General features: G+C 44.4%; 1 protein-coding gene across 2 annotated transcripts in view; it reads left to right on the forward strand.

Annotated features, from left to right (window-relative positions):
- Window positions 1–24,446, forward strand: part of WWC1 (WW and C2 domain containing 1) — a 69,791-nt gene that overhangs the window by 17,516 nt on the left and 27,829 nt on the right. Inside the window, exons 1-8 of one of the 2 annotated variants that reach the window (XM_082771404.1) lie at window positions 12,150–12,273; window positions 12,427–12,536; window positions 17,764–17,967; window positions 19,247–19,323; window positions 20,246–20,325; window positions 21,225–21,354; window positions 21,928–22,074; window positions 23,129–23,202. In XM_082771404.1, the coding sequence (XP_082627530.1) occupies window positions 17,817–17,967; window positions 19,247–19,323; window positions 20,246–20,325; window positions 21,225–21,354; window positions 21,928–22,074; window positions 23,129–23,202 (659 nt within the window). In that variant the 5' untranslated portion in view covers window positions 12,150–12,273; window positions 12,427–12,536; window positions 17,764–17,816. Of the gene's footprint in view, window positions 1–12,149; window positions 12,274–12,426; window positions 12,537–17,763; window positions 17,968–19,246; window positions 19,324–20,245; window positions 20,326–21,224; window positions 21,355–21,927; window positions 22,075–23,128; window positions 23,203–24,446 lie in introns of those variants that run through there. The other variant, XM_082771403.1, reaches the window with a different exon arrangement.

Below are 24,446 nucleotides of genomic sequence, written 5' to 3' on the forward strand. Positions count from 1 at the left end.
ACAAGGTGCAGCTGGTGAGCGTGTTTTTGGCTGGCTGTGCGCAGTCACAGGCGGCTCCTGGTCATCCTGCAGGAGGTGGCTGCAGGGTGCCCGGCTCTCCCCGCAGCGCAGCGAGACGCTGCTGTTGTGTGGAAGGCTGGGAGACCTGCTTCTGAAGCTGGCCACTGCCATGCTCCTTGGTTATAAGTCATAATGAGCCCAGAGGAGGAGCTGGGCCACTTGAGAAGACCAGCTCTGATCAGATGCTGTGCAGATGAAGCACATCCAGGAGCTGGGTGCCCAGGAACCGGGGGAGCAGCCAGACAGCTCAGCACAGCCAGCAAGGGGGCTGCGCTTTCCTCCCCAGTGCTTTTGCTGTTCCTGACCCTCCCCTTGTTTCTGGTGGCTATTGAGAGCTGACAGTCCTGGTAACACGGCTGTGAATTAGCTCCCATTAAAGTCTGGGTACTCCTCTGCTTTACTGAGTGGGAGAGATCTGGGGGGTGTGACAGGAGAGAGGAGCTGCAGGGAGAGGAGCAAGGGCAGGCTGTGTAGGGTGGAAGGTGGGAGAGCTGCTTCTTATGGGAGCAAGAAGCTATTCCCCCAGCCCAGCTGCCAGTGTGCTGGTGCTGTAGGGCTGACACAGCTCTCCCTCCCTCCCCTGTACCAGCACGTGTTCTGGTGCAGTCACACGGGGGCTCAGGTTAAGGCATTGCCCTCCCTGCAAACAGATCCCTTTTACTAAAACCTTTTTTTTCTTTGCATTTAATCCTGAAGCACGTCCCAGAAAAGCATATAGCTTCAGAGTACAGATAAAACGAGCCTTGTAGTACGGAAAAGAAATCAGCACTTACTACTACTATGAATATGTGCTGTGAAGTGATAAATGCTGCGTTCTCGAGGCAGCAAGCATCGTGACAGCCTGACTGTGACTGTGGCACTTCAGAGCTAAGACTGCCCTACATTTTTGGGAACAGATACTTAAAATTCAGTTTGTTTTCTCTACAGGGACAGAATAGCAATCTCTCTGTGGCTGTGTGAGCTTCTGTGGTATCTTTTGTTAAGGGAGTTGAGATATTTGCTAGTGGTTTTGCTAGATGGCTTCATTGTAAGTGCTTCCCTTACAGCACCCAGGTGGAAATGTCTTCTCGCATGTCAGACTTAGCAGTTTTGGAGGCTTGAGATATGTGCTAGGAATTTGGACACGTGCTAATGATCTTTGGAAGGCTGCTTTCAGCTGGTACTGAATAGTGTGGCCTCTGCTCAAGGAGATGGAGATGGGCTTGCTCCTGCTGGTTAGCCACCAGTTACCAAGCAGGAGCTTGGTAATTACGCTAGGAAGCTGGCCAACACGAGGCAGAAAAACTACCTTTTAGTGGAAAAAAGCGTGGAATAAGGTGTCAGCCCTATTCAGTGTTTGCGGTATTGCCTTCCTTTTAGGAGGTCAGCTGAAACAGATAGAAAGAAATGGAAATAGCACCAAGTTGTGTGTGATCCCACAAATACCTTCAATACAGCAAGGCAGCTGGGTGGCAGGGGAAAATACTGCTGGATGGCAGCTGCACTGCATCCGATCTCCGTTGTGTCTCAGTTTCTGGTAATGTCCTGGCCTGGTCTCGTAGCTTGCAGTCACACGCTGGGGCACCAGCACTGCTGTTTGCTGTGGTGTGCAGGAAGCAAGGAGCCTGTGGAGAGATGTGGATGTGCTCGCAGCGCAGAGCTAGAACTGAGACGTGAGCAGCGGTAATGAAGCTTTTATGCTGAGTCTACACTTACTGGCAAGTAATGCTGTGCACTACTGAGGAATAGCTAAAAAGCCTTTGATACCTGGTAGCTTTGTAGGGTCCTACAGGAGACCAGGCACTTCAAGAAATAAAAATGTATATGCTTCATTAGGTAGCAACTTGGTTAACTGCCTTGGGCCAAAGCATGCAGCAGTCTGCTCTGCACAAAGCCTCTACAAGAAAATAAGTGTCAGTTCCTCCATTTGGAACAGATGACGATTTAACACCCACATGCACACACACACTTAAAGATGCACCTTGCTTTTTTGGCAGCCAGTTAAAATTTGTGATCAGGGTATGGTTCGTTGTTCATACTTAGCTACTGGACCTTTTTATTCCCATCTTCTTGGAACAGTTGATACTGACTGAATCCATAAGCTTGTGCTCATAAGGAGCCTTGGGTAGTGCTCCTCACAACAATATTTGGATTGTGAATGGTTTGGGGAAATTAATTTTCATAAGGAGTCTTCCCTCAAATTCTGAAAAATGGCAAATGTTGCTTCTGTTATTTGTCTTAAAATGTTTTAAATACTCAGTGTGACTGCTCATCCTGGTCAGGAGGCAAGGTAAACTCAAACTGCGGTGTGACTTGTAGTAAATTCAGGAATACTGTCCCCTTTCTCAGTCTTTGTGAAAGCCGTGGCAGTGTTGCAGTCTTGAACGTATGCTGAGCCAATTCCATATCCCTGCTCCTTCTCGGTCTGAGCTGTGGTCCTTGGGTGTCTGTCTCATGCTTCTGTGCACCAGGACCCTGTTCTTTCTCCCTGTGCTGCGTACTCAGGTCTCCAGCAGGCTGCCTGTGCCTCTTTGGACCCAGCAGAAGGACAGCAAGTAGATTTTAAGCTGGGTGAGGTGGGCAGGCAAGGGCAGTGCAAAGAGATCTACAGCTTCCGCTTGAACACAGATTTACTCTGTTGGCAAAATATATTGATTGTGGATCATTCAAAATAAATTAGATGAAGCTTATAAGAGCAAATCAATTAAACTCATCTGGTAATGTGAATCCCACTCTTGCTGCCCTCAAATGAGCAAGCAAGCTTCAACAGCTGTTGGTTTGTATCGACTGTGCCGCGGGTGGAGCGGGGCTGTTCGGGGCTCTGTGCGCTTCTGTCTGCAGGCACAGCCTGGAGCTGCTGCTCTGCACGGCCTTACTGCTGAGTAAATCGAGGCTTTGTTCCTCGGGATGATAGAGGTGATAAACCCCTTCTTAGCCTCGTGCTTTTATCTTATGCTTCTTATTTATCCCCTAAAGCTTTACTCTCCCACAGTAGTGTTAGATAGCTGCTCTTGCTCTGACATTTCTGTTTATTATTTAAATCCAGTGTGGCTTTTCAGGAATCAAGAAGGAATTGCATCAACACTAGTAACAACGGCAGCAGATAGGAAAGCTGACACTGCGAATTCCAGCCGCTTATGTGCTCCAGCAGTCGTTGCATGCGTCGGCCAGGTGCTGTGAACTGCTGCTCTGCTCCTTGGTGCAAAAGCCAGCTGTGTGCATTTGCTTCAAGAGGTTGGGTGTGCTGGGTGAGAGATTGTGGAAGCAGAGACAGAGTGCTTCATCTGTGGTATGGGAGGCAACGCTGAAAGGGTGGTTTTCCCTGGAAGTTTCTTCCACTCCTGATCTAGCCGTATCGTGCATTTCCGTTATGCTGACACAATTAATTGTGTTAATGGTAACTTCCTTAACTTAAAAACAAACTTCTTGGAAAACATACACCACTAAACTATGTGGTGATGCTCTTAGTTGTTTATATGGGCTTGAGATAATTTTGATTTGCCCCTCTTGAAAGGTGTAGTTTGCAGGGCAATGCTTAGTTGTTGTGTTCTTTATCTTCCGATTGGAAAGCCATCATGAATTATTTTTGTTCTTCTGTATTCTCTGCTGCTCCAAGGTCATCCTCACCTGGTGTCTCTTATTCCTAGAGGCAGGTGGAAATATTCCTGCTCATACCTGGCAGTGCTGAGTTCACGTAAGCATTAAAGCAGCCCCTGTCTGCCTCCAAACGTGCCTGGCCTCTTTGGGGTTCCCTTGACTGTTGGTGTTCTCTGTGTAGCTGGAGTCAGTCCTGGACAAGGTTTCAGAGCTAACAAGCTGCTATTGGGTGAGGGAGCAGAGAAGTAATGTTTCCAGAACTGCTTTCACACAATGCCTAGAACAAAGTGGCTGCGGCAGAGCTGTCTGTGGGCGAAGAACAGACAAGGCTGTGGTGATGCCCTGCTGCTTGCCTGGGCTGCCTTTCGTGGGTGATACAGAACAAAGAGCCTGCTGGCATTGCCGTTGGGATGGGGAATGTGAAGGAGCTATATAAGTCAATAAGGAAGTTTATACTGCTACAAAAAAAAAAAAAAAGGCAAACATTCCTACAAAAGCTGCTGTACTGAGGCAGCAATTAGCCTGGTGCTGGTAGGAGGAAAACCAGGGAGCAGCATACAACCTGTGTGCATGGGAAAACAGCTTCCCGTGCTTCCCTGCCCCTCTTCAAGCATGCTTCCGTCCTAGTAGTGCTTGGTTTGTGCATTGTGTGCACTGGGTAGTCTAGGTGTGTCCTGTGATGCCATCCTGTCTTACCTTTTGGTTTTTCCCCCTGCAAACAGCATGTGAGTAAAGGGAGCAGGAGCTGGCAGTGCTGCTGAGGCTATTTTTGTCATTGTGGGTTTTTTTTTCCACAGTAGGGATAGAACGTGCTGGTAGAAATATGTCAATGTGCTTCACTGCTTCTTGAAGACTTTTAATCACCATCTAGACCTCATATGAAGTGAAAATTCACAATGCCTGCTGAGCCCAGATTGTGGGGTGAACCCACAAACTGCTTCCAGATGGGCAGCACTGTGCCTGCTCTGCTGCTGAACTCAGTGCTTGCTGCCATCCGTGGGTAATGTGTTCCTGAATGTTAAGGTAGAGCAATTGTTTGATACTTCCATGTTGTCAAAATCTCAAATATTTATCTTTTTCTGTCAGTAGCTATTGGTTCCCTAGTATAGGAGCAGTACTGGGGGGAAAAGGCTGTCCTATACACCTCTTTATCTTGAGGCATCTTGCCAATGTAAACTGTTGCCACCCACACTGTATAGGCAGCCTTTCAGAGAAGTAGGAGTGCAGGCTGGGAGAACAGAGACAAACCTTCCAGTTCCTAATCTCCAAAATATGTCAAGAAACTAGTCTAACTACTTGGTCTGGATGTTTGGTAGCCAATTTACCCCTTGCTGTGAAGTGAAGGGTCCCCTTCTTCCCGAGCAGTTGAACTTCGGAGCAAAAGAGAAACCTGACTTGATTTTAATTAATCTGTTCAGGCTGTGCAGGTGGCAAGGCTGCTTCTGATCCTGGAAGAACTGAAGGCAGATTTCAATATTAAAAAAAAAAAAAAAAAAGGCCTCAGCTGCTTAAAGCCAGAGGCATTTGAATGACTTGCATGGTTAAATTCCAACTCTTGCATGCTTTTAGTTCGGTAGTGCTGCACTGTTCTCAAGTTGTACCTTACTCTTTTATATCTTTTTCTGCTTAATCAGTTCTGGAAAGCATGCAGGATATACAGGCTGGCAGGCAAATTAATGTTGTGAGAAGCCTTAACTCCCATTTCCTGACTTTTAACCTTGAACTCTCTCAGGAATTTTGCATTTGAGTGATTAAGAGGGTATGACTGACCTCCTGCCTCTCTCCTGCTAGCAGAGCCAGTTTGCTAATCTCCAGGAATGATCTAAAATCTGTAAGTGGTTTTTGATAGTCTTCTCTGTGCAAATAACTTAGTAGTTCTTTGCTTCCAAAGGTAAATGATCTGTACAGAAAAGAAATGCCTGGGCAAATAGGCTGTCACTGTGTGCAGAGCAGAGCTTGTAAACATGCAAGCCTTTTTCAAAAGTGGGTAGAACAAGAAAGCAGATGCTCAACAGCAGGCTGATACATACTAGATAGCTCATTGTGGCTGGTGGGGTGTTAAATTGTGTACTGTACAGCTCGATGCTTCCATGAATGTTTGAGTAATGTAAATCTATTATTGCTATTAAATGCATAAGTGTATTTGTATTTTGAGTGCTTGAAGCACAGGCTATTGCCTGATTCCTGGAGTCCTTGCTAAGTCCTAAATTTTTTGTTAGCATCTACCTTGGCGGCGCGTGCCTAAGTTCTGCAGAGAAAGAAGAATTTGGAAGTTAGCTGCTTGTGCAAAAGAGAAGTAGAGGGTCAAAACTGACACACAACATACAGTTCAAGATAAACCTTAATGAGCTGCTTGGGTTATTCTCATGTCTTGGTCTAGAGAGGAAGAGACCATCAGTGAGTTCCTGGGTTGTCAATAAACCACTTGAAGTGATGACAGTTTGGAAAAGAAGATTTGAAGGATGGCTTTGGGGCCTGCTTCTCCCAGAGATGGCCCCATATGTGGAGCCTCTGGGGCCAGAGGAGGAAAAGTCTTTGGGAGGCTGAGAAGATGCTCGATAACCATGGCAACAAAGGAAACCACTGCTGAGAAGAACAGAGCTCGGCAGTCTGAGTTGCGTGAGGTGTTGTGTTGTCTGGTTCGTGACTTCTTGTGTGTGTTGTGTTATTGTTGGTATTTAGGTTGTGGCTTGAGCAAATTTGTTTGGTTTAGAGCAACAACTTTATAATAGGATGCTTTTCTCAGGTGACTCTGGTTTTACTGCGAGCACGCTTCCACTTGTAATTCCTGGGAGCTCGTGGTGGCTCTGCGTTGCTCCTTCCCGCTCCCCTGGGCAGGGAGGACTCCCCTTCTCCAACATTGCAGCTACCGAGGCCTCAGCGCTGTTGTGGGTACTGCACCCTGGCCCTCCACAGGTAATTGTCTGCGGTGAGAGAAGATGCTCCGAGGGAAAACAGAGTTACTATAGTGACAGATCGCCCGGTGCGCTTGGGGCTGGATCGCGGAGTTGAGTAATAAACGTGTGGGAGTCTATTTTTAAAAGCTCTTGAGGAGTAGGCTGCTCTAGTCCTAGAAAACTTGTCTGAAATATGACAGTATTTTTTTTTTTATGCTGGAGTTTAAAAATAATCATCGTCTGTCTTGAGGATGGGATGACCTCATTAAAAACAAAGGCGCCTGTATGTCACTGTGGCGAGGCTCCTGGCAGCGGCAGCCTCCTGGGTTACAGCAGCGTTTCCCCCTTGGCAGGTTCCTCAGAGCCCATGCCTGTCAGGCCTGTAAGGGTCTCCCTCAGCTGCCCCAGACTCCGTGCTGGAGCCTTGAGGTGCTTTCAGCCCCTTCTGCCCTGCTGACACACCGAAATGCTGCGTGCAGAGCTTGGCGCAGTGCAAAGCACTGACAGCCCAACTGCGAGCTGCTCCTCCAAAATGCTGGGCTCAGAAACTCTTTGATTCCCTGAGAGAAACACTATGAGCAGAGACACCTGCCAGAACCTGTGATTTTCTTCTCTTGCTTGACTTGTTGCCCATGAAACCTGTGGGCCTTGCAGTCGCTGTGTGGGTGCAGGAGGAAGGAGAAACATGGTGGGGGTGGTGGAGCCCCTGGTGTGGCTGTGGCACAGGACCTGCAGCACCTGCACGATCCAGGTGTTGCCCCTGCCCCTTCTGCAGTGAGCTGTGGAAATCCCCTCGTTTGTGGTTCCACCTGTGCAGAGTGATAAAGGGTTTTTCTATAAGGCCACGTGATCTGCACTGACCTGATGAAAATAAGGCTCCACTGTTTGCAGGGCTTCGCTTTGTCGTGGTGGTGTGAGGAGCCCTGCAAATACGGGGATTAAGTGGGTTTAAGTAATGCGCAGAAACTTGCCAGTCCATTGGTGTTTGGTGAATGCTCAACATCTTTGTGACCTAAGCACGTATGTGTGTGTATATAGGAGATATATATATACACGCACACACATACGTACATATCTGTATACACAGCGATGAGCCTATCTGTGTGCTTCTGTTAGATTGCTTTAGGCCACCAGTTGGCAGCGAAATCCACTAATTAAAACTAACATAACATAACATTATTTTTCTAAGAAATTCAGAATGGATTTGTTACCTTAGTAGTATTAACTTCAAATTTGTAAGCGGCACAGTTCACCCGTTTACAGCTTCAGTCAGAAGCCTTTGTGATGTTAGGGCCGTGTTTAACAAACCTGCCAATCAAAAACTTGTCATACAAGAATTATTTGCCTTCAGTTTCCTGCATAATGAGGTTTTCTGATTGACAACAGTAGAGTTAAAGACTATAGAAAGGCTTTCTGAATCTGAGACGAGCAAGTTTTGATTTAATAGTGTTTGTGCATGATAATGTTGGCTTCCAGTTTGATCCGTGCAAGAAGCTGAAGGTGATGGATCAAAAACCATAAGAAATATAGAAACCTCTCATTAAAAATGGTATGACTTATTAAATTAGAGCTAGGAAACTGCTGCTGTGGAAGAAGGATTTGAAAAGCATTTGATGTAGAAATAGTTGAGCTATTTGGGCCAGATGTTTCACAGAGCTGGAGGCATCTCGGTGCTTTTATGGGGTGCTGGGTGCGGGCATGGACTATGGCTTCCCCTCTCCTGCCTCTGCCTCAAGGCCTAAAGATACTCCTCGGGTCAGCGTGCCACGTGAGGCTGTTATCTCCTAGCTCTGTTATCAGGATTCATTCTGAAGCTGTGCCCTTGGCTCGCTGGGTGATGGTTGCTAAGGGTACCTGGTTTCCAGGGATCTTAATGATTGATTACACTTGCCTCAAGTAAATCTGAATTTTTTGAACGAAACCGCATGGAAAAATAACATATTGAAAACCAAGAGAAGTTAACGTGAGGTGTGGTAAGGCCAGGTTGATGTGCTGTGTTTCAGGACACTACGTTTTCCTAAAACATAAGACACAGAGGAGTTGGTTAGTGTGCGAGAGGAATGGCTGGGTTACGTTTTCATGAGCTAGAAGGCCAGAGTGAGGCTAGGATTTGTGAATCTGCTCTAACTCAAGCTGGTTTCTCCTTAAGGAATTCCACACACCATTTACTTTTCCAGCATTAAAGTTCCTGAATCGTTTCAGTGGTAGCTCTGGTCAAACTTCTGCTCTAAAGGCTGTCAGGGCATGCCTAGTATGGCTGGAAGGTGCAGGCAGTTTCATGTGCCTGCAAGAGCGTCATCTCTTACCTACACTAGCTGGGCTTTCATAAATATCGATCTACCTACCAACTTGTTCCCCACACACACGTGCACTTGGTCCACTCTTTGCAGACAGAAGTCATACCCAGTCTGGATTTTCTGGACATCGAGGTGTGCTGATTTCTCTTCAAAGCTCGGATGAATGCATCTGGAGGATTCCTTGTCCGAGGAGGGTAAGGGGTGCGTAAATGGCCTAGTGGGCTCCTTTCCTTAGAGTGCACGCACAGTGGGCGAGAGGGGCCCCTTCTTCCAGGCAGTTGCAGCTTCGAGTCTTGGTGCAGTGAAGGCCAATTAAAGGATAACATGATCAGGCTGAGTTGATGAGACTTTCCCAAGGCTGCAAGGAAGCTTTGTGAATTGCAAATGAGATCTTTCAAAAGAAAGAGTTCTGCAGATGTGTCCTGGCTTTAACTTCCCAAATGCAGAAACTCCGCGGTGTTACACAGAAGTGCTGCACTAACTGAATCGTGACTTGCTGTGAGAAAATCCTTTACCTCTTACTCCTTTAATCTATTGTGCTATGTCGTGAATGTGCTCAGGGAGATGCTTGATTTTTGGACTCCTTTTAGAAAATCGTTTTATTTCCATCTTCATAACAAAAGCATAAGTCACTCTATCTTGAAAAAAGGAGGGTAATGTCTCCTTTTTCCTGTTATGGTTTATTCATTAATCTGGCTACACAACATATTGCAAGTCTTTAATCTGTCACTGTAGCACTGCCTCTGATTTGTGCTAGTTTCCTGCAGCAGCAAGGGAAAGGAATTCAGAAGACTGCTTTGGTTATGAAGCTGCAGTTATTTGGGGAAATAGCTACATGACATATGTTGTCTGTAATAAATGGAATTACTTCGTTAATTCTGAAAACTAATTACTTTTCTGTTTGCTGGTTGAATGACATGTTTCTCCTTTAATGAGTACTTTGTCTGTACAAATGGGATAGCTGCAGGCTCGCAGTCAGCTGGGGAGGACAGCAGAAATCAGGGGTGCTAGGTGGTGGGTGCTCCTTAAAGATGTCCTGAATGCCTCAGCCTTAAAGGTGATGCTCTGTTTCTGAGCCCTAGGAACTGCTGGCAAGCCTCCCAGCAGAAATGAGTTGGCTTCTGTCACACTGCTCCTACCTTTCTGCCCTTCTCCGAAACACCAGCTGACAGAACTGAGTGGCTGGAGTTCACGCACTGCGTTCGGTAGGAAAAGATCCCGACGCTGCTTGGGCCCAGCTCCCTGCTGAGCCTGGCAGCTCCTGGGCACGCCTCGAAGCAATTCAGCCGCCTCTAGCAAAAGCTGCCTGGGCAAAAGCCAGGCTGAAACTTTGTGGGCTCGGTATTGAACTTGGGAGCTCTTAAGTTGGCATTGTGGTGCTGCTCCCTGATTAAAGCAGTCCTGGATTCTGGCTCTGGGGCAGGGGGCTGGGAGTATGACTGCAATCTTCGGCCTGATTCTTGAGCAGAGCTCTGCTCAGCATGTGGTACGAATTGAGCTACCAAGGTACGTTTTATACCTGCAGCATGCCTTCACCAGTGAGCTTGGTGCAGTTTTGTTGATTTGATTACTGCCCTGTGCCGACAGCTGCTCGGATCGCTCCCTGCAGGCGCTCCCCATCTCCAGCCTCGGTGTCCTGGTGTGCAGGTAGCTGCCGTAGCTGCTGGGTGCAGGTCCCCCAGGGCTCAGAGCTGCTGCTTCCCCTGCCAGCACCTTTGGTGCTTCTGCTTGAACTGCTGAGATTAAATAAAAGCGATGCGTTTTCAGAGAGGTGAAAGCGGTAACCTTAATGTTCAAACGGAAATTGCCAACATGTTTTGCCACAGCACTTTCTTCTGTGTTATCTCCTGGGATCCTTGCTCACATCTGACCTTGCTTTGCATTTTTATCCCTGTGCATCTTTGACTTGGTCTGCTCAGAGCAGCACATAGCTTGATCTTCAGGCAGAGACTGGGGATAGCAAACCCCCCAAAGATAAGGGCTGGCAATCAATAATACTGAGATTCTGCTTTATTTCTCGAGTAATCTCTGTTTTCTGTACAAACATCTTATTGGTACAGTCTAGATTAAAAAGGGTAAAAATAATAAACCTTTCAGTGCAAATTCATTGATAAAGGAACTTTTTTTTTTCTTAAGCAGTTGTGTGCTGGGAAGTTCTGAATCTGGTGTGTGTGCTGCAGAGCTGTAAATTTACAGCTCGAGAGATTCAGGTGGTGCTTTAGATGGCAAAGGCAACGGGTTTAAAGAGGAGTGCAACAGCAGGTAAATTTAGAGATTACTGGCTTGCTCCCACCTCCCTCTTTCTGTGTAACAGATTTCTGGGTTACAGCTGGGGGAAGCCCTTAGGCTTTCTAAACATTGACTTCATATTAAGCCTCCTGTGAGTATCTTGTAAGATACCTGTGCGGGTCTCCCAGCTCAGTGCCTCCAGATAAGGTGTGCTCAAAACTTCATAAGACGTTTTATCGAGCTCTCAGCCCTGCTGAATTATCTTTGGATCCAAAGGATTTCTGCAGACCTGTTTGGTGTCTTACTGTGGGTTGGAAACTTGCTCTTTCAGCCCTCTTAACGCTGCTTGCAGGCAGCTCCGTGGCTGCTTTCTGGCTGCATGGCTTGTAGTACGTGCAGCGTAACAGGTAGAGGTGCTGGGGGCTCTGTGTCCACCGCTTGCTGCTCAGAGGGCCCCTCTGGCCAGCCTGGCTACTGGCCCCAGCACCAAGCCCTGGCCCTAATGCCAGGGGCACCGCGTGTCATGCACTGGGCTTGTGCGTGGCTGCGTGGGCCTGTGGCATCTTTTGGCAGCTGGGTGCTCTGAGATTTCTGCCAGCTTCATTCCTCCTTGTGCCTCCCAGCAGTAACACGGTCGGTTGGTGCAGGCTGAACCTGGTGAGCTGCTGAGAGTCCCAGGGAGGAGAGGAGCACAGCCTCGGTAAGTGGCAGCTGCAGGATGCGCTCAAGGAGCTGGCTTTGTAGCCACACAAGCCTTCAGAGTGTTGCTGGACATGGTCTCTACTAGAAAAACTCATCAGAGCAATTCCATGAAAATACTTCCTCATTTGGACTGAGTGGATTGCACGTTTTTATGGCGCTGAGAAACCAGTCTGGTTTGCGATTAATGAAACGGAACGTATTGCCCTGCAGATGACTGGAGCTGCATGACAAGTGGTCCCACAGTCCTCATCGCTTGCTATTGATTGTGTCGCCTTAATTATTCATGCTATGCAAATTGCATTTCTCATGTTGTCTACATATTTTTGATACAGGATCTGCCTGCAAACAAACAATCTTGTTCTTTCAGTGGAGAGACTAGGGTTGTTCCTGGCAAAGTTCTTAAAGTTCCTTTGTTGAACAAGTACTGGCTGAGTTACACCAGGCTTGGGAGCTCTGTCACAATGAATTCATCCTGCTGCAACTGTAGCTGAAGAAGGGGAAGAGTTTGCAGGGTATTATTCAATCAGAGCAAAAGCTTTAACATAGTTTCCAAGTTTCTCAGTGTTTTATAGGGACTCCCTTGTGCTACTTGTTTTCTGCTCTGTTGCTTGGAATGGACATGCGGGAGTGTTCTTTTATTAATCCTTTATTATTTTGCATTTCAGGTATACTAAACCACTCACCTTTGCAGACTGCATTAGCGATGAATTGCCATTAGGATGGGAAGAAGCTTATGATCCTCAGGTTGGAGTTTACTACATAGACCACAACACCAGTAAGTAACACGTTAGAGTGTTTTGCAGAGTACTTGTTTTGTACCCATGTTAAAATGTACTGAACACTAAATTGCTGAGCAGCATGTCTTGGAGCAGGTGCAGTTAAAATCCTGTCCTGCATCACAGGAGTTCATTCCTTCTCTCAAACAGGGATATGAGAACTTTTTGTCTGAAGTCATGTTGAAGCTGATACTGTGGGCACACCTCTCTAAGATTTGGCTCTGCTGAAGAGTCCGACTAGGCAGCAGTGATTTGGAGTTTGTTCTTAGCCTGGAATTTGTCCTTGTGGCAAGACCATCAGAAACAGTACAAAGGTCTTGTGTTGATTTCCCTGGCAGGGATAAGCTGAATGACTGCTTGCATGGTTAATGGAGCTCCCTGAGCTGCAAGAGTTCACATTCTCTTTACTAGAGAGGAAACTCTCAATTAAGCTTGGGGTATCCTGAAAAAAGTAGGAAAAGTGTTAAATGTGTGGCATTTTTATGCTGTATGCTCAAACTAAGCCATTGCTTACTGCATTTGCTTGATAGAACAGAAGTGTTGTGCTTTACAAGCTCATTTGAACTATATGCAAGAAAATTCATAACTGGATATGTCAGTACAGATGTTGTTAGGAAATAAGTTGTGCTAGAGCAAATTCCCTGAAAAACAAGGCATAAACAAAATAAATCAGTGACTTTTCTCTGGAGAACCACAGTGATTGCAGTCCAGAAGTTCACAGCAGATGCATGTCCAGGTCCTTTCAGAGCTAGCTTTTTGTAGCTAATGCAAAGAGGAAGAAATTCTGAAGGACAAAAGTACCTCGACAATTTAAAAAATGAAAAACAAAACTGCTTTTGTGACTTGGACTGAGAACTTCAGCAATTTTTTTCGGCAAGTTACAAGATTTTTAAACTGTAGCTATGGAAGTCAACTCTATATGTCTTAGTTATCTTCATATTGCTTCCCTGGCTTTCAGAGAGGCCACATTTGAACTAGCCTCAGATTGCATGTTCCCAGTTTTCCCAACTTCTGAGTATTAAAATGGGAGAATAAAAAAAGATTCTCAAAAAGCACTAACTGCCCTCTGCAATATGAAGATTGTGCCTGCAGATCTGCAGATGACACCAGTATTTGTATGTAGGTATTGTCTTCCCAATACCATAGTATTTACATACTTTTAAATACTTGTTGGACCTCTTGAGTGTCGCCGCTAGCAGAAGTTTCAGCACTTAGTTGGGACAAACAACATAAGACCTTAACTGTGCATTTGAGTTGACCCCTCTGTGAATGCATAAAGATCTGGTTTTAGGCCTGAGATGTGTGTGGTACAGGGCAGTTTTCCCTGGTCCATGCCACTCAAAAGCACCACAGGCTTCAAGGGAGTGCAGTTACTGTTTCAAACCATGCTGACACCTCCTTAACAGCAATTGCTTTTCAGGCTTATCTTCTGTAAGATGCCAGAGGCTACAATACTTCAGCTAGAATTTCAATTAAGAGGTTAAAAAGAAGAGAAACTAAATCATGACGCTATTTCTTAAGCCAGCTCTAACACAAATCATGATAAAGCAAACCATATCCACTTACCATCAGCTAATCAAGAGGCTCATCTTTGTGGTTCGTGTGAAGTGTTCTCTGGAGACTGTCCAAACCCACCTCCTCTCCAAGGTCTCCTGCAGATCCCTGTGCAGGAAGGAGCCGTCAGCAGAAGGGATGGAAGCACGTTGGTTCTTGCTGCAGATTTGAAGTATTTGAGCCTAGTTATCAGAAATGACAGACCTAAATTTCAGTCTAAGGCCAGGAGCCATTTAAAAACGAGTGAGATGGAGAATACTTCTAACCTTCTCTCTGAGGCAAAATAAATAAAATTAAATTGAATTAAGTACTGAGAACATATCTAATACAGCATTCACGTGTAGCCCTGAGTGTCTCAGACTCTGGTGGAACCTCTTTGGAATGTGATTTGCCCCAAGAAACCGTGATTTTCTTTCTAGGTGCTGATGCAGGCATGGTAAGGCTGCATTCTTCAGATATGAAGATTTATGACAAGCTCAGCAATTAAAAAAAAAAAAAAGTACAGAACAACAAATGATGTAATAACCCGTAGCCCTTCCATCTGACTTAAGAATGTATTTTGCATTTCTTAGTAGCTGTAGGTGAGTTGAGAGCCCTTGGCCAACATTTTCCTAGATTATGATTGCATGTTTGAAAAGCAAAGCCTGATGCTGCAAAGGGGATGCAGTTAGTGATTACTAAGAAGGAAGAGGTGAATGCTTTGTTCCCCTTTAAGTAGTTTCAGAATGTGACTGATTCCATCCTGTCTGTGAGCTGGCTGCTGCCAAGCGTTTGCTTTGTAAGGTGGTGTGTGCATTTGGGGCAGTGTTTTCCCTTGGACTAGAGGTTTTTGAGGTGCCTCCCCTCACTGCACACAGGAGTGTGGTGGTGGGAAGGGTGGGCTGCCAGTGCCCTCCTCTAAGAGATATACAGGATCTGCAGGTAGAGCCGAACAGGAGATTTGGGAAACACCATTCCATCCCTCCTTGCTCTACCAATTGCCAAGAGTCAAGGGGGACCCAGAAGAATGAATTCCCAAATTTCTAGCAAGGGCGAAAAACGTCTGACAGTCTGTGGAAGTACTTCAGATCTTAGTGTGGACTTCCCTTACAGGAGAAGCTGACGACTTATTCCCCTCGCCATCTCCTCAGACACACTCAGCTTGTGGTCTGTGGGTCAGTGTGCGGCACATTTGCTCAGGGGTGAAGAACTCCCCCGGCCCTGGTTTTGTAGCGTTGATGCAAGGAGCTGTGGTGGATGAGCAGTACAGCATTTATTGCTCTGTGCTGTGTGTGCTTGTATCAGATAAGCTGCGCCATAGCCTGAATTAAATGCCAGGTAAGCTGCTGGATCTCTGAGAGACGAAGAAACATACTCTGGGGGGAACGGAGGTAAGACGGTTTTAATTGGAGCAGGTCTTTGAGAGTAAACATCTCCTTGGATTTGCTGTTGACACACACAATACTGAATTACTAGGATTATATTATATTACAATACCGAATTATTAAAACTTGTGTTTTTTCCGCACGAGTGTTTGGTCGTATGTTTAAAAACGTAGCAGCTGCTGGCTTTAAAAACTTCACTCAGTTGTCCTGAGTGTGTTTGTGTTACTGATTTTTCAAAAAGCTGTTTAAGGTTTTCTCTTGCATTGGTTTAATGTTACCTGGGCTGTGTCTCAGCTCCTGTAACAGAGGTGTTCAGGATGATGAAGCAGACTTTTTATAGTCTTCCTCCAGGTGGTTTATAACAGAGAGATGTCCTTGTAACAGCCTCCACTGCGTTTCTTGCAGTCACAGTACAAATGGGCTGCTAGCTGAAGGAAAAAATGGGAGCTTGAAGAAGCTACAGGTATCAGGAGCATCTCTCTGGAGAATTTGCAGCAGACTTCCCTCTCTGGCTCAACTGTGGAGTAAAGAGTTGCGTGCCTTGGGTGTAGATAGTGGTTATCTGAAAAATGGGATTTAGGGGGCAAGAATAGAGACGAGAGCCTGGGATTTTCAAACTTGGAGTTGATGTGCTGCTCTGTCTTGCTGAGTTTTCCTTTGTTCCCTGTAAGCAAGACCACGGTGTTTGTCTTGGGAGTGCACCAACTCCTACAACTGACACAAGTGGCTGTTTCTGCCCTTCCAGTTATTTTGGGACAGTTTTTCAGGGTTAACTTCAGTATTCACAGCAGCTGAAATCCTGTTTCTGCTAGCAGAATCTACAAAAGCCTGCTGCTGAAACAGTGCTGCGAGCTACACTGTTAGCATCTAAAAAGTTTTTTCTCTCATCATCTTACTTGTGCAGCTTTGTTCGGGTGTGCTGTGTAAGTTTAAGTGCCTGGTGTTCTTTTGGGTCTTGAGATACTGTTGAAACGAGTTATTGTTGGAGTCTCCTGTTAATTTTCTCCTCAGCATGATCACGGGCAGCTTGTGAAAATGTGGCTGAGTGTCCATCCCCTGGGTAAAATTATTTATTTCGACTTCGGCTCCTAGGATTGTTAGTGCCCTTTCCCAGATGCTGCATGTTGCAGTGTTCATCTTATTCCTGACTCAGAGAGCTGCTCTTACCTTCCTGCATGGCAGCTCTTCCTAAATATTTAAAGAGGCTCTTAAGATATGCAGATTAGATTCCTACTGATAGTTTCAAGCAGCTCCTTTTAGTAATTATTCATGATGTGGTGACGAGGCGTGCTTATTCAGGCATGGTAGTTTGGACAGTTCAGAGCACTTAGTCAACTGAACGTTGGAACCTGTTCCAAGCAAGAACATGAAATAACCGTGAAAGAGAAAAGTATTTTGGACTCCTCATCACAAAATAGACAAATACAAATCTGCATAATTAGCATTAGGACCATCTGCATGTTTGTACCCCTATGGCTTTTCCTTGATTAGCAACCCCCAAAGCCACGTTATCGGTTGTGTTGGGGTAACGGAGCTGAAGGTGATGTAGCTGCTCACGACTGCGTTGCCTACGTTACCAAAAAATATTTTCCTTTAACTCCACCTCCTGTATTCTGCAGTGATTTACTGCTGAGTTTTCTTTCAGCGAGGGAAATGTTTACTCCCCTCCAGAGATGCTGTTTATATAATGCAATTGAAGGCACTTTCGCAGATGCGTTCTGTGATTCAGCAATTCTTTATATTCACCTATGGACTCTGAATGAGTTAATTTTCTTCCCCTTGCTAATAACAGATGCTTTGCAGCCAAAGAGGACAGGCGGAGTTGTAATTGCTTTCACATTTTTGAATGCAGTCATGTGGCAATGAAGTTTTCTGAAAGTTGTTTTATCAGTGAAATAGCAGAGCTATTTTATTGAAATGTTATAAACCAGGTACAATAAAGATAAGCCTGATGCTTGGTGTCACTTTTCCAGTGCTTATGTGTGCATACACTTGTGGGGATGTTTTAAGAGGCAGAACCACATTGGCTTCAGCATCAGAGGAATTGGAGAGCTGTACATTGATTTGGGCACGTATTCTGTCCAACGAGTCAGAATATCAGAGCTCGGTGGAGTTCATTGTAGATCCATGATCACTTCCTAAGGAGGCAGGAAAAAAAAAAAAAAAGAGACGTGTCCTTATTCCACTTGTTAATGGGAGAAGGGGCACAGGGCAAATTCAAAATATTGTCATAAGTGGTAGAGCTTCTCCAGGCAGTGATACAAGCCTCCATTTTATTGATCTTTCCTCCTTTTGTTTTCTCTTTAAGAAACTACACAGATAGAAGATCCTCGTGTGCAATGGCGACGGGAGCAGGAACATATGCTGAAAGACTATCTTGTCCTAGCCCAAGAGGCAATTGCCGCACAGAAGGAGATCTATCAAGTGAAACAGCAGAGGCTTGAATTGGCCCAGCAAGAATATCGGCAGCTTCATGATGTGTGGGAGCACAAACTGGGCTCTCAGACCAGCTGTGAGTATTATGAAGTGACTTTCTCAGTCATGATCCCTCTAGGACAGTAAAACGCTTGAAGCTGGTCCTCTGACAGAGCACGAGGGTATGTTATGCCACATCAAATACTCTGCGCATTTCATTTACTTTTAAGACAAAATGAGCAATCATTGTTTAACGCCTATTTTCTAAAGGTTAGCTGTTATGAACATTATTACTATTTTCCTTGGTCGCTGGAGTTGGTGTGCAGATTTTCAGCATGGGCTTCAAGAAATGTTTGGGGGAGGCAAGGGGAGGTTCTGTGTTGTGTTCCTGGATTCACCTGTCCAAAGTACAGAAACAAGGCAAGAAGGTTAATCCTGAGCAGCATTCCCAGACCTCTTGCCAGTGAAGATGTCCAGAGGAGAATGTATTTCCTGCAAGTCTTCCAGAAGTTTTTTATATAATCCTTAAAAACTGTAAACTTTGTTCTTGACAGCAACATCAAAGGGCTGACACACCTGCATAGCTGTCTTTTTACTCTTTCTGGGTTTTACCTGGTAGTAATGAACTCAAATGGCTCATTCTATGCCCGACATCAAGAATTTAATAGTTCTGTCATCGAAGGGTTCTTAAAAATTTGAACAGGGTCCCATCCCTAATCTCTGAAGCAAGTAAGCAGTGCTCTAGTTAAGTACAGGTATAATAAAACAATATGTTATGAATGCAAATTGCATTGGTGTGATGCTGTCTATCCGTTAAAAAAAAGAAAAAGAAAAAAAGCAACCAAACAGAGAAATATTTTCCCGTGTTTTATAGGGCATAAACTGATGGCTGCAAGGATCAAAACAACTCCCTTGCCTACAGCTACCTCTAACAATATTGCACGTTGGGGAGCTTCTGTACCTTCTGAAGCATAAGAGTTTTAACTGCTGCTGAGAAAAGAGTTCTGCTGTTAATGGGACATTGATTTAATACGATGTGACACATCGGATGATTGGTCATGTCCTCAAGGCTGTGAGAAGGCTTGCATCACGCTTTTTAGTTTCTTATTCTTTGCTTTGTTTCTAAACATTCAGTGGACTGTTTACACAATAACCAAGTCTAAAAAATAAAGTAAACCTTTATGCAGTGTTTTTCCTTCAGTTGTGCTAAATGCTTTTGGAGATGCAGGAGTGAGAAGAGGTCCTGGCAAATGGATAAAAAGCCCATGGCAGCTATGTGTGGAGGGAGTGATGGCAGGCCTTCATTCCTGGGGGGGCTGGTAGAGGAGATGGGGTGGGTGGTAAAGCCGCTAAATGCAGTGTTTGTTTTGCTCTAGTGCTGTCTGGCTCATCGTCAAGCTCCAAGTATGACCCGGAGATTCTCAAAGCAGAGATTGCTACTACAAAGTCAAGGGTAAGAAGTATGACTGGACTTTTACTTGTGGCAAGCAGTCCTCAGATATTTTCCAAGCTTCATGATAAATATTTAAGAGATGTCAAAGCAGTCAAAAGAGTTAATGTTGCCAATCTTTATTTGCGAGATAAAATAGCAGAATTCTCAAATGCTATGGTCTTAGTTTGAAACAATTGTTTTCCTAATAGTCCTTAGACTCTTGAATGCTGATAGTATGTTTCGCTCCACAGTGGGATATTTAACTGTGTGCTGGCTCCCTGGTGCACTGCAGCACCAGGGAGCTGCGAGCTCTCTCCAGAGACTGGCAGCTGTTTTGTCGTGAGCTCAGTGCACGCTGCTAGCAGCGGCAGTGTGCGCTCTCATGCAGAGCTCACTTTGGGAAGAAGAAAGGACTGAAGTAAAGTAGGTCAGCCTGGCCTCTGCAGAGGAATATAAAGCAGCGAGCTGTAGGGTCAGTGGATTTACAATATGTATCATCATCCTGCTGTGTTACTCGTGCAGTGGGGCTGTTTAATTTGGTATGTTGGAGGATGGCTTGTATCACTGCAGTCTAACTCCAGTCCTCATACCTAACATTTTTTAATGACTGGAAGGATTTTAAACATCAGTGAGTAAGAGCAGCATGTGCTTTCATTGCTGTCCTTTGAATTTTTCTCATCTTTCCTGCTTATGAGGTTGGAACTTCCCTCGAGCCCCTGATTAAACGATGTGACATCAGAGTACTAGATAAATCTCTAGCCATTGATAATGTGCTGATGAAGATGCAGTCAGGGCTGGTAGCTGCTGTTGAGATGGAGTGAATATTTGGAAACTTTGTCTAGAGAGTACTGTCTACACTGAGTAAGTTCTGAATTGAATGGGTAGTTCTGTACCTAAATACTCGTGTAAAGTATTGCTCCAAAAATGTAACACCTTCCTACAGGTCAATAAACTCAAGAGAGAGGTAGCTCACATGAAGCAAGAACTCCAGTACAAAGAGCATGGATTTCAGACACTGAAGAAGTAAGTCTGTTCAGAAGATTTTATTGTCAGTGCAGAACATCTCTGGCTTGTAATGCTACCCCCTCTACATTTATCAATGGCTGCCTAAAGAGCATTAAGCTGAAATACATTGCTGCTGTGATCTTTGGGCACGTGCAAGTCAAAGCCATGGGGGTTAGTTTGCTCAAATGTTTGCCTGTACACAATTGGCTACATCAGAACTGACTTCATGGCGAAAAGATTTTGAACCAAGTTCTATCATTTAAATGGTATTCTGTTTTGCTCAGTATTGCCCAATACTGATGACACAATATACCCAGGGCCTTAATTATCAGAGTCCTTGTTTTAGGCCACTGAGGAAAAAAATAGGGTGGAAGGAACGGGAGAAAAAATGTTGGGTACTTAACTTTTGTATGGATATGCAACTGGCATGTTTTCAGTAATGTCACTGATAAATATCCTACCAATTTTTTGTGAGAACTTCAGTAAGTAGTCATTTGGGAAGAAGGAAGGATGAGGTGGCTTGTAATTAGGTTGTGCATGCAGATACGTTCATGTATGAGAGATCTGCCAGGTTTTCAAAATCTTTACTTAAACTAACAAGACATACGTGGCTAACTTGATGATCTCTGGGTTAGAAACAAGGTAATTAGCATCAGTCTGTCTAAACACTTTCTCTACCTTTCATCTTCTCCCTTCCCGAGGAGTCAAAACAATTGTACAGCTAAAATCAGAGTTTCTAAGTTTAATATTCTTCTAACAGAGAGAACAAAAAACCCCAGTCATCACTGCTTTTCTTTATTATACTTAGTGTGATTTCTTATCAATGAATGTCAAGATGTGTGCATCTAGGATGATATGATTAATTGCATTACATAAAGAATTTGGTTACTGTATGCTTTTTTTTAATTTCCATGCAGAATTGACATGAAAATGTCTGATACTCAAGGTGGCTACAAACTTGATGAGGCACAAGCCATTTTAAGTGAAATGAAAGCTCTCAAGAAGGCCATCACATCAGGGGAGAAAGAAAAGCAAGACCTCATTCAGGTATTGAAACAACATGACTATAGTATTTTGTCTCTATTCATATAAAGTTGAACTTGAGAAGTAATTTAAGTATTTCATTTTTCAAATATGTGATTTTTTACTAAAGTAGTTCCATATTGTGGTTGAACTGTAGCCTGTTTATTCATCAGTTTTGGAAATAATTAGAAAATATCATAACTAGCAGCAGTAAGCACTTGGTTAGAGATGGACATTTGTCTCTTGGTTTAATGGTCAAGGATGAACCAGTGTGACTGTCTGTTCTGCTGTCAAAGAGCAAATCTGCAGAAGCTGTGAAAAAACTGTCTCATTTTGTGTGCCTCCTCCTTCAGGCTCCAGCAGAGAAACTGTCTGCGTGTGGGCACGAGAGTGTGTTCATGCCTTGTGTGCTCAGACAGGCGGGCTGCTTCGTGCTGCGGGAGGCACAGACCAGCCGTGCCTGCCCTCACATTGGCAGGCTCTGAGGGCACACGTGGAACGGCTGGACCTTAATCATGTCCTTTTGGCTACAGCTGTGTAGCTGCTGAGGTATTTTGTGTGAAAGTGAGCTCATATGATGAATTTTTGTGGTTTCAGAGTTTAGCCAGGTTAAAAGACAGCTTCGTGAATGACAGAGGATCACAGTCAGACCTGTGGGCCAGCAGTGTGTCCTTAGAAAGCTCCAGCACTTCGTTACCAAGGCAGTACCTGGATGTCAGCTCCCAGACAGATGTTTCAGGAAACGTAAGTAAAGTGTGGGAAACCGATTGCATCTGGAAACATTCCTCTGAAACTAGAACAGCACTGCCTTCTTACAAGGTTTCAGGCGTGGGCAAGTATCTATGAAATGATACCATCTCCTGTTTTAAACTTGGGTGACCTTCATTTTTGTTTAATGCAAAAGTTAATGCATCTCTGAAATCAGTCTGCAGTTACCCCATGCTCTGTGTCTATCAGAGCGACCCAGGTGGGAACAAAAAGAAAGGAAGTTTCGCTTTGCATGTAGGTGTAGCTTTTTGAGATATGAATATTCCCATAGCTCTTTATAAAACTGTTGTGCTACTAGACCAGAAACATTCAGCAGCTACATATGGGCTGAGCTCTAATGAGGCCTCTTCCCTTAAGAGTGCATTTTGCTTTCGGCTTGTGAATGTTAAGGAGTGAGAATGATGGCATATGTGTGGATATTTTGATGCCATTAAACATGTGTAGTGCTCCGTAAGTCTTCAGTCCCACTTGTGCAGCAAAATCATAATTGCCAGGCTTGTACCAGCCTCAGCAAGGAATTGAGCAGTGCTGTGGGTACCTCGCATGCCTCTCAGGACATCACAGAAGCCTCTCCTTTGAACCTTTACTTAAGTGTACCTGGCCATTTGCAGTCAGGGCCATACATGTGATTAAAGATCTGCAGGTTTGGCCCTGATAGGATGTCGCTTGTCCTTAAGACTTGACAGCCAAAGTAAGATGTAACACAAACCAAAACATGATTGCAATCAGCAGTTAAGAAGAAATATTGCAAAACTACCTGCGTGTGCATGAAAATGAAAGCCTGACGTACATGTGGTAGGTTCTCCTGTATGGTGAGCATGGCCAAAGAGCTTCTGAATCCTGTGAATTTTTAAGCATTTGAAACAATCATGAAAAAATTAATCAAGGGAAATATTTCCCATTATGTGACTGGTTTAACTTGGTAAAGTAGTTTGTCAAGAGCAAGTGTAACTTGTAACACCATCAGTTTCAAGAAGGAATGTCAAAATAGGAGTAGTTACTAAGTTGCTGACTTCATATTTTGTCTCAGTTTATTACCAGCAGCAATAACCAGTTGGCTGAGAAAGTGAGATTACGCCTTCGATATGAAGAAGCAAAAAGAAGGTAATTCTTTGGTCTGTTTTACCTTTTGGCTGTCATACAGCTTATTCTGAAGATGTAACTCAGATTGAAATCCAGAGCTACTGCTACATGAACATGCTAATTTCTGAGGTAGTGAGGCAACAAGCTTTCTGGGCCAACGTTATCATCTAAGAAATAAATAACCATCCTAGAAATTGCTAAGGAGTGACTAACGCATCAAGAACTCAATCTAGCCACACCTGCAGGAACATAAGTGCTTTTCCTGCCTGTTGCCAATGCTTCCCCATTCCAAATAAGAAGACTGTACCGAAAGGCATGTCCTTACCTTACTCTAAATGCAGTAAATGTTTGCACGGCTTCAAGTCAGATAAGGAGAAATGTATATTGTGTTAACACCTAGCATACTGAGACACGGTCAAAAGGCTGCAGTTTTAGTGCCTGTCTGTTTACCTGTAAGAGTGTAAGCTTTTACATTTGCCCTCTGATATGAGATAAATGAAGAATAAATTATTTAAAAAATCACATCTATTTAGAAAACTTTTGCTTAAATTAGATTGGGAGATATATTTTTAATAGATAATCACTAACTCACTTGTTGAGGAGGTCCCTATATTTGTATGGATTGATACTACAGTTAAATGAAAAACCATGAAGCAATGTTCTTTCCGTGTACTTTGGTGGCCCTAGTCCTTGTTCAGAGGTGTGGCCATCAGTGGTGGTGATTTTGTTTTTAACTATTCTAAAGGGACTTGCCTATTCCAGAAAAGCAAACTTCAGGTGTATGGTACAATCTGTACCTGGAATGCATGCAAGGAAGAAAGGATTGTCTCTGGTTGGAAATAAGGCTTTAGGCTGTGGTTACTTGGTGTTCTCATTTGAGTATACTGGTATGGTCAGCAGGCCATGTTTTTCTGTGGCATAAATTTTTATCAGCATCTGTGGCAATTGTCACAGCTACACGCAAAGAATGTGTGTGCCCAGCTACTTTTGACAGGAGCTTGCACATTTCTAGGTAGAGAAAGTTTATCAGAACTGTCTTGGCAATCCAAGATTAACAGCTACAGCAATATTTAGATTTTTTTTTTCTTAAAAAGTATATTTGTTGTTAATCCCTTAGATGCAGTGGTTAATGTTTCAGTGTTAAAATTGTTCTGTTAAGTTTTGCTCAGGGCTGCAATTTAATTTACCCTGACTTTACATTTTCAGTTTGAGATGAAGCACTCTTACTTTAGCCTGTATCTTTTCCAAGGGGCAAGCAAATAAAG

This window comes from Aythya marila (assembly GCF_965140915.1).
Source record: "Aythya marila genome assembly, chromosome: 14".
NCBI lineage: Eukaryota > Metazoa > Chordata > Aves > Anseriformes > Anatidae > Aythya > Aythya marila.